General features: G+C 36.6%; 1 protein-coding gene across 1 annotated transcript in view; it reads right to left on the reverse strand.

The window, feature by feature from the left end:
• Positions 1–6,462: 6,462 nt before the first annotated feature.
• Positions 6,463–11,118, reverse strand: part of LOC139715261 (N-acetylated-alpha-linked acidic dipeptidase 2-like) — a 30,992-nt gene continuing 26,336 nt past the window's right edge. Inside the window, exons 16-18 of the mRNA XM_071626845.1 lie at positions 10,114–10,198; positions 9,415–9,507; positions 6,463–8,299 (exon numbers count right to left, since the gene is read on the reverse strand). Coding sequence (XP_071482946.1) covers positions 8,089–8,299; positions 9,415–9,507; positions 10,114–10,198 — 389 coding nt within the window. The 3' untranslated portion in view covers positions 6,463–8,088. The remainder of the gene's footprint in view (positions 8,300–9,414; positions 9,508–10,113; positions 10,199–11,118) is intronic.

Below are 11,118 nucleotides of genomic sequence, written 5' to 3' on the forward strand. Positions count from 1 at the left end.
TTTCTTAGTAACTGCACTTCTTGTTGATTTTTAATTTAAACAAGACGATCAAGAATTTTACATTAAAATACTAGATTTTTGAAAAAAATTGAAAATAAATTTACACCAAAGTAACACCAGCTGGTGTGGTCTCTTATTGAAGCTGGACGGGTGTTAAACCATTGATATTAACACCAAAAAATATCAAATCAACACCATGTGGTGTCATTTTTGAATTAACACCAGTACAGTGTCAAAATAACACCAGGTACAGTGTCAAATTAACACCACGAAGTGTCAGGTGAACACTTTTCAACACCATCACAGTGCATTTTTGACACCTGTGGGTGTGGTCCTTTATTGAAGTTTGATCGGTGTTAGATTTAACACCCGTGGTGTTAAATCTAACACCGATGTTTTTACAGTGGTCATTATCAGACAATTGGGCATGATCATAATCATTCAAAGACAATGTAACCACACACCTGACTTATTGCAAGCTAATGGTACACTGTCATTACATCCGCAGCACACAATGTATTCCTCGTTCGCGACTTTATCGCAGATTTTGTTTACTTGTGCCCAAGATTTCTTTGTGTCATCGGATCCCTTGCATGTTTTTTTTTTCTCTTTTTTTTTTCTACATTTTCCATTCAAGTTTCTTCCATAATACGTGAAACTGTGGGTCTGAAATGTTCAGGTTGTCGAAACAGCATGCTACAAACAACCTGATCACGCAAACGCCCACACAATCAGACCGAAGCACGCATCTTTATCATTAACCATTTTGCTAACATTTCAACACCGGCGTTCTTCCTCTTTTCCGGTTTTATAGAAGAAAAAAAAAACACCACCAAAACAAACCATTTAGTAACAATCACTGTTCGGAGGGAACTGGCGATAACACGTTTGCATAATTCCGGAAGCCGCGATTCCCCTTCGAAGTTCTGCCTGCCAGGTCGCGACACCGACCTGATCCTTTGGCCAACAAGGGCTAGAAATTGATTGGACGGAATGTGATATTTCCTGGCAAAAACCTGTCAACTGTTTCCTCCGTGCACGGTGCGTGAGGATGTCTTCTGAGCCTCTCGATACTTGACGTCCAAACTTAGAAGTCAAGAAGGAGAGTGCGGCCCGTCAAAATGTCAAAGATACAGACGAGACAGAGACATTTTGGCATGTTGGGTGTAAGCCTTAAATGAGCTTTACTTCCTTCTCCATCCGTCCAGTCTTTGTAGAAATGACTACAGGGGATGAGAAAAACAAGAAGTACAAGAAGAAGAAGGAATAGAAGAAAAAGAAGAAGACGAAGAGGAGGAGGAGGAGGAGGAGGAAGAAGATGCAGAAGAAGAAGAGGAAGAAGAAGAAGAAGGAGAAGAAGAAGAAGAAAAAGAGGAGGAAGAAGAAAATGGAGAAGATGGGGAAGAAACACATAGGCAAAAATAACGATGAAAATAAATAATAAACGATGAGGAAGGAATGATATGAAAGGGATGAAAGAAAAAAGAAAATGAAGGGGAAATTAGGAAGGGAAGAAACGACGATATTATTGGCAATTTTATTTCAGAGATATTTCGTAATTCAATGAGTGCTCTCGAACTAAAACCGGTCAGGAGAACGACAATGTTCGTTAAAAAAACCTCGTTAAAAGAGGGCACTATTTAAGTCACAGGCACGGCATTTCCTCGATCGGTTCTTGCTAAAGCACACAACGATGTATACATTTTGCCTCTCGCTCGCTCAAACCAGACTTATCAAAGGATCACGGCGCGCACACGCGATTGCAAGCAGTGGACATGCAACCAAATATGCAATTTTAACATTTCTTAACATGTCCTGCTTTTATCCTTTTTCTTTTGTCATGCTTGGTTTTAGGTAAAGATATTCAGCAATTAAAAATAATATTTCTATGAACTATCAGTAATATGGGTAGCGTAGGGGAGAGCGGGGAGAAGTGGGACATTATTTCAAGTTCGCCGATTTTCTTCTGTATATATCTTATTATAGAAGAGATGATTACATTTCCTTTCGGGCTTGCATGAAGGTTCATATGGTAGGTTACATAAAGAGCTATAAACTGGGGGTGGCACTGTTCTCAATTTTCTGCAGAAAAAACCTTATTTTGGGGGAGAAGTTGACCCACCCGTGGGTACAGTGGGACAACGGCAAGGGAGAAATGGGACGGTGTGACATCCTATAGAAATGTCGGAAATGTCAAAGTTGGAAGGCGTAATGAAACATTGGTAATGAAAACAGTCAAACATGCTCTAAAATGATCTTTATTTCAACAAAATAAGTTTGAACAACATGTTTGAAAATCTCAACTTTTTTACATGTAATGCTATTATGAGGGACAAATGGGACACGTTGTCCCAACTGTCCCTCAAATGGCATATACATAAATATGTACGACTGCTCAGTATACCATGCAGGCATTTGTCAAAAACAAGTTATATTAGTTGCATATCAATAAGGCTCACCACCAGCTTCAATTGTGCCCTTGAAATCATGAATACAAAGACAACAGGTTAATTAACCTGATTTCAAAAAAATATCATATTTTGGGGAAATTTTTCAATAGCAATTTATACATACTTAGAATTTGCCGAACTGCATGGCTTTCTTAGTGTGATTTATGGTTGCTAGGGGCTTATTGTAGATATAAGCCAATCGCTGATTGGTTGAACAGTTTTTGATTCAGAGAACGTGTCCCACTTGACCCCTACTCCCCTACTGTTTCTTTTGTCTGGGGGATCCCTTATAACGAGAGAAGGAAGAAGATGAGGAAGGAGAACAAAAGAAAGAAAGAAAAGAGATTGCCAATCGTCGTAACTGAGCTAATTGTCGTAATACTAAATCTTTGAAACAATCACGTCTGTAAAGATTGTGGCGGTAACAAAAGTGGGTAATAAGTACATTTAGTATACAATGCTCATGCAAATGCTATAGAGGGCGGCATTTCAGTTTGTTCGTTGGGTACGAACTCGGGGCGAAATTTACCTCCAGTCTGCTTGTTGCATGATCCGTCCTCCACGTATAATATAGGTCGCAGACGCGAAATTCTGGACTGTGTTTGTTTTCTCAACAAATATCACTATATAATTCAGGTAGGCGGGTACATGGTCAATTGCTTGGCTCTAAAACAGGGTAACTTGTGTTTACCCCCCCCCCCCCCCCAAAAAAAAAAAAAAAAAAAAAAAAAATGTTCAATAGGTTCAAAACATATTCATGATTTGATATGTTGCTCCTGAATTTAGTCCAAATAAATATCCAATGTGTATGATAAAATATGTCATATTCTATGCACAAAATGTGTGATTCACTTTGATATGCATGGTTAAGACCGTCACTGCATTTTACTTTCAAGAAAAAACTCCACTAGGTGTCCAACTTGACTTTGACAGGAAGAGTGATGCGATATACAGTATAGTATAATTGAAGGGGTTGGTGCAATATAGTGCTAACCCACGCAATAGTCATTTTGAGATAGTCGCTGTTGAATGTTTGGAAAGTCCATACATTGTACATTAATAAAACATGAATGCATGCATTTTTTACCATCTTATTGGTTGAATTCAAATATGATATTTTCACGGAGGTTAGAGTGAAAGATAAGGATTATGAGAATGCATGTAACTCAATTTTGACAAAAGTGTGGGTTAGCACTATATTGCACCGACCCCCTCAATTATATACAGTATATTTGACAAAATGAAAAATTGAATATTGAAATTTTCAACATGCTTTCACAAATCAATAACAATGGACATAATAAGATATGCAATTAGATAAGGTGGTGACATTACTCCCCTCACATATCTCTCAATAGTTTGTACATAAAATGCTATTACAGAGTCACTCCTGTGGTTCATAATTTACCATCTAGAATGCCTCTCCCCTTTTCCTCACAAAGTTATGATTACTAAAACTATCAAACAATTTATGCCAGAAATATCGATTATTTCTTTTTCATTTGATGTCATATTTTGTGATGATTTGTGCAAAAACAAACCTGACTCTTCTGAGACTATGACATCATGTCCATATCTACTTTGGATTTGTTTGATTTATATCACTATTTTGTGTCTGTCTGATTGTTTGTTTGTTTGTTTGTTTGTTCTGATTTAATGCAACTTTAAAACAAACTTCAATTCAATTTTGCGATTTAAAGGCAGTCTAAACTTCAATTTCAGTACAGATCATAATCATTGTGTTGACGACAGATTTTTTCAGTCTACAGTACTTTTAATAACATCAAATATTAATACATGTACAGGCCATCATTCACTAAAAAGTACACGGATAACATATCACGCACAAGGGCCGAAGGACACCAGAATTTAAACAAACTTTCTTTATGCACCTTTATTACCTGAATAGCATCTCTCAATCTCTAATATGGAAATACAAAATATCCCATAATGCACCAATACACTGAATTACAAGAAAATATTTTTGCATGTCATACAATCACGTCAAAGTACACGTATTAAAAAACAAAACAAAAACAAAACCTGCATATATTCTAATTTCACGAGATGATCATTCAACGTGGGAGAAAAAAGCTACAACAGTATGCCATTTCTTTCCATCCAGAAAGGCAGAAAATGAATTCACTCTGTTTTGTGCTTGTACAGATAATAAAGAATGGTCAAAGAACACAATAATTGCCTCAATAAATGAAGAAAAAGAGGCAGATAATGAGTAGTCTAGCACAGCCACCTGTTAAACATCATCTCTCTCTCCCTCTACGTATCTGCAGGTTCATAACCTTCTCTTGACACTGATTATCACTAAATATGTGACTGATTATAGCAAATATCCTATAGAGTGGAAATTCAATATAAAGAGATGTGATATAACAAAATGCATGATATAACGAACTAATTTCTCTGTTCCTAGTGAATTTATTTCCTTTGTTTTGTATTGTTTATTGACTACTGATATAACAAAATGTCTAATACAAAGAACAAATTGTCTTGGTCTCAAGAATCTCATTATACTGAGTTTCCACTGTACACATTATTATCACAATTTATGCAGCTGCTCGCTTTTCTATAAGCACCACCTAATCCCATTACATGAAGACTGGTCAAAAATAAAGACAAAGATGCAGCTAATTGGTATTCAATTCCCAATCTCACATGAATATTTCAGGATTACAAACAATACTGCTGTACAACATACTTTGACGACTACCCAATGCAAATGAGTCAGAACTCAAAATGGTCATTGTCACTCAGCTGTGACTGCAAATAAAACCAGCTGAGTGGTCATCTACCAAAAAAAGGTCCACAATCAGGTTAAAAATCAGGGCAATTTTTTTTTTTTGCTCAACCTAAAGCCTTTTATGAATACACTTGACTGCACACAAGAAAATGTACACCATCAAGACGAAATGACTTGGCAGCTTGTCAAACACCACAAACACACAAGAAAAATTGGTCAGCATTATGTCAGTATCTTATTGGTCAAAAGTGGCAAGCCTATGTGATTCTGAAAAAAAAGGTCAAACTTTGGCAAATGAAGAGACAATAATTGTACACAGAAGATAAATATTTGCATCCACATAAAATTATGTTGGCAAAAACAGCTGTAATATTTCGTACTTTTTCGACAGTTAGGCAGTCATAAAGATCAATTAAAAGCTTGGATAATTGTCACAATCTGGGTTAGTATTTCACTTGTGAACAGACACATGCCTTAGTGTAAACATAGCTGGGGGAAAAAGACAAAAGGGTGGACATCACAACCAGCATTAAGCTTTATGAACACATCTCCCTCTCAAGTGAGTATGTAATGAAGTTTATAATGCAGTCTGAAGTGACAAAAACAAACATGATCACCAATTCATACACAAGCTGCTGCTCAAATATGTACATTACTTTCCATTAAGTTGTCAAGAATATATATACTTTTTTTGCATTAGCATTCCAGCAGAGTTAATACAGTACTCTCCGCATAATCGGGTAGGCTCGGGCAGAGCCTTTCTTACCCGATTAAGCGGAGTACCCGATTAACAGAAGAACCCGGCTCATTCGCAATGGACACATACAATGTGTATGTACATGTACATGCATTGTACACTGCACTAAACACCTGTCTGTCTATGCAATTGTGAGTGCCAGCTACATGTGTAATGTTCATTTATGTGTGACAAGTCGGTATAACGTGTACATGTGCTTTCATGTTTAATCACTCCCCATTAATGATCGGTCTGCTTTGCAAATTAAGCAGAGAATGGGATTAGCCATGGAAAATTTGACATTCGTGATTTCTTAAAGTGTTATATATGCAATGAAATGTGGGTAGAAATGAGATAAGAATAAAATCATTTACCCATTTATGCGGAGAGGCAACCCGATTATCAGGTAATTTTAATGTGCATTGGAACTGATTCTGACATTACTACCCAATTAAACGGAGTACCCGTTTAAGCGATACCCGATTACGCGGAGAGTACTGTACTTACAACATCCTGCACCAAAAATGACACTTACACATGGATACAACATGCACAAAGTCTGAATCAATAAACAATCTGCTCTATGATTTTGCAAGATTTCTGGTACATGTAACATATTTAAAAAATAACACACACATTACAATTTGACTAGTTTTTGAGGTCATACAGTTAACAAAGATCACCCATATGGTAACTAATCAACCAGTCTAAACCATAACATAGTAATCTGTTCCTGAACATAGGACAAATGAAAAGAAAGTCTTGAAACAGCACAATTGGCTATAAGAGTGATCTTGAGTTGTTATCATTTATGCCTTTCCAACTTAGCAATTTGAAGATTGCATTTATGAATGATCAACTTCCTACACGAAACAAAGCAAATAAAGCTGTACATGAGATACAAAACACCCCCAAACAACCATCAGATAACTGATAGAACCAAAAAAGATTATCAGATGTGACAAATGAGGAGCAACAAAGTATTCCAAGTTCAGTTGACTAATGTGGGGACAAGAAAATAGCCTCTGGTTGACCAATGTTAGGACTAAAAAACAAACAAACAAACAAACAAACAAACACTCAACTGACCAATGTGGGGAAACAAGCAGATGACAAATGTTCAGCAAAACAAAAAATCTCTTAGTTGACCAATGTTTGGATTAAAAGTTGACAAGAATTAAAGTTGACCAATGTGGGGATGGAAGAAAAAAGTGATAACAGGTCTAAAAGGGTATTTGGAAAATGACCAAGTATGCTGAGGGCTTAAATGATTAAAAAAAAGATCAATGGATGGTCACTTTCTAAAGGTCACCATTAAATAAAATATTATCATGTTCTAGAAAGGGCAACAACTTTCTAAAGGTCACCATTAAATAAAACATTAATATGTTCTAGAAAGGGCAACAAAAATATAGAAACCAAAAAGACTGGACTTGAGACCAATGGAGGTGGGCTCATATCAATTCAAGCTAAGTAAAGACGGAATACGGGATGCAAGCACCTTCATCACATATCGGTGGGCTTCAAACGATTTTGATAGTATCCATGGAACCTCCAAAATAAAAAAAGACATCATTTTTGTTATTTCAATAGGCAAAGAGTTGTTGAAGATTGTTATTTTGACAAGATCAGTTAGGATCCACAAAGCTGCAATAGACTAAACAATGAATGATTGCTGGCTATTGAAGCTGCAGTAAGAAGTCAGAAGTCATAGGGCACAAGTCAGAAAGAAACAAAACACCAAAGACACACAAAAAAAAGATTACTAGATGTAAGAGTATTTCCAGTAAAGCAAAAACAAACAAACAAACAAATTGGAATTATTACATGGTAATCATGTCAGTAACATATGCACAATATGTTTCAATCATTTTCCAGTGGTGTTGGGAATGATAAAGAGTTACCATATACCGATAATCATGTTTGCTCACCAAAATATGTTCATAATGTTATCAGTCTTTCAGGAGTTTTACCAGAGTGTCTTGAAACTGATGTTTTTAAATGTACACCATCTGGCTAGATTCTCCAGCCCCCTTAAAACATTTCAGTAAAGGTAGATTCATGGGGTGGAGGAGAGGGTGGGGTGGGGTAGAGAAAGACTGCTTTGTCGATGAAGGGTAGGGGTCAAAGGTCAAAAGAGGTAATCAGTCCACACGATGAAGAATGTCCACTTCTCTAAGAGTGGAGGCAGCAGATTGGAGGACAAAGGCTACGACTGACATGTGTTGCCTGAGGGCCTCCCACTCCTCCGTCAGGTCCCCCTCGCCGTTATCGATGTCGAACATGAGATCAACGATGCCAGGGAAGGCATCCCCTTTGTAGGCGTCTTTGCTGCTGGGTGCAAACACCACGTGCCTGTGAAAACAAGAGATGCAGAAAGTGTGTTTGAGAGGTGATTACAAAATACGCAATCATCAATCATGTGTAGTCCTGCATGCATGCATACAGGATGTGAATGTATGGGTACAGAAGGTTCATCAAAAAAATCTATATTGTGTAATCACCTCTCAAACACATACACAATTGAACAAGAAGATGATATCATCCCTCCAGGTCTGATATAAGGGAGTGATATTAAAACACATACAACACAAAAGAGGAAGAGATATAATTGGGTGAGAGAATCAATGCAATATGCATGTACAGCTGACATACAGACACATAGATAGGAATATAGATAGATCGATCAATAGACAAAGATACAGATACATACATACAAGCATACAAATATACATACATACATATATTGTTTGTACATACAGTACATGAAGTCAACAAGCATGCATACAAACACGCATATATACATACATACACAAAAATAGATACATATGAACGAATTGAAGATAAATGATCATACAAGGACAAAAAAGAGCTGTCTAACCATTGGAAGCAAAAAAGATCTTGTCAAATTGGCTTCCAGGGCACACATCTAAATATCAAATTTCTTTGATAGGCCTACTAATATTGTCTGCTTGCATTCACGTAAGTTAGGTTATTACACATATCTCATAATTTCTATTGCTTGATTGTCACAAATAGACTGCGCTGTCTTTCTCATGAGGAATATGCAAAATCAATGTAAAAATTGCACAAACAAACAATAGCCAAAACATGCTTAAAGTTCTTAAGAACCGAAATGTTTAATATCACCCCTCCTATTAAAAAAAAAGAAAGACAAAAATAAAATCCTTTTCACAGCCACAAGACTGGCAATCACAGGGTCATAATAACAAATTAACATTATTGTATGTTAATGTTTCAATCAATCAATCAATCAATCAATCAAACAATCAATTAATCAACTGTAACGTCATCAATTGAGAACTGCGAGTGGACGACTTTATTCAAGAAAAGTGCAATCCTCAACACCCCGTTTACCTCTGATCATTCAAAATGCTAAAATTACTGGGATATTACAGGGTCACTTCAAAGAGACTTTCTGTGACAGGACAGGACTTTTTCTTTCTCACCTCTGTAAGGTTCTGCCAGGTAGACCCAATGGATCTGTGAATGCTCTCTCAAACTGTAGCAGCTGATCATTAACTCTGCGCACAGCAAATGGACTGCAAACAAAAGAGTGACCCCCAAAGAGAAGATGTACTAATTGGACCATCAATTCTTGTGGGGAAACAATTTTAAACGCAGGAACAACGACTGACATCTGGTTAAACATTTTTCTTTCTTCATGGCCGAATAGGATCATTTTGCCATTATTGGGGAAAATCATATTTTACCCTGAAGCTTTAAGCCAATTTATCTCACCATGTAGTCAATACACATATTTGGCACAACCCATTGTTGTATACATATTTCCAACATTCTGTGAAATATTAAAGGTAAAAAAAAAATTACGGTGGACTCCCATTATAACAAAGTCCTCGGGACCGGCAGTTTTCTTTTGTTATATCAAAATTTGAACAAATAAATAACAAAAACATAGAACAGATATTGTTGCGGTCTGAATTATTACTTTGTTGTAACTGGAATTTCATTATAACCATGTTTGTTATAACGAGAGTGCACTGTATTGTGAAGAGTTTGCTTGATATTCTTTGCTATCTATACAAATCAGAACTACATTTTCATCTACAATTTGCTTAAAAACACCCAATATATATATATAACCCTACTATTTTACAGCACAGCTTGAAGCCAACCACTGTACTCACTCAGTTTTATCCATTTCATCAGCTATATAATCATGAAATTCTGTTGTAACCTCCATAAGTTTGAGCGCTGCAGCATCAACATCATCTGCAACAAGAAACAAAAATGAAAACAAAAGCTATCAATGAAATAAAGTAGAGTTATGAAACAGAGTTTGCTGTCAATCCAAGACTGCTTATGGCATAAGTTTTCGTCAAAACTATCATTCAGCAGAGGAAGCATGTAATCGGTTTTTATATTCCAATAGACAATAAGGTTTCAGGTGGTTCAGGTTGAGTTGTACAGTCCTCACTACTTAAAAGAGACAACTTTGTTGCAAAACCTTTTTCTTGATGCTGCAAATGTTCAAATTCCAAGAGAGATCAGAAAATGAGACAAATATTACCATACAAAGTTCAAAATATGGGCTAACATATCACACAGTATCTTGAAAACACAAATGAAATACTGGTCCCCCAGCTACCAAACATAAGGTAATGAATGCATTTATACAAGATTTTTTCATTTTAAATATCACATTTTACTTTCATAAAGTTGTAACAGAGACTCATATGCACAACATTCATGCCAAAACACTTAATCAACCTTAAAGAAGCAAATAAATATCAATACATCCAACCAGTTGTGTAAAGAACTTCTTAACTGTGTTAATTGTCCGGTCAGCTGGTGTTAATGCATATAACACACTAGATCTCAAATGTGTGATCTTTCATACAGCAACAAATGTGGAAAACAATATGCAATGCAACCCCCTCCCTCCTTCCCCCCCCCCAAAAAAAAAACAAGAGACCCGCGGGTCTAGCGCTCACCTGAGTATCGCAAGTTCACCTTTCACGCAGTCACTAATCTAAATTAAAATTTGACCAGGCATTCTCAAGTAGAAGATGAAAATGTACAATAAGGGCCCAATTTTTTAAAGATTCCTTAATTTGGGGGGATTGGGGCCCCCTGGGGCCCTCTGGGTGGGGCATGGTGCCCATTTTGATAAATTGAGATCCTGACCCCCT

The sequence above is a fragment of the Diadema antillarum genome, unplaced genomic scaffold (assembly GCF_040938485.1).
Source record: "Diadema antillarum isolate AM-2024a unplaced genomic scaffold, OU_Dant_1.0 scf00000046, whole genome shotgun sequence".
Taxonomy (NCBI): Eukaryota; Metazoa; Echinodermata; class Echinoidea; order Diadematoida; family Diadematidae; genus Diadema; species Diadema antillarum.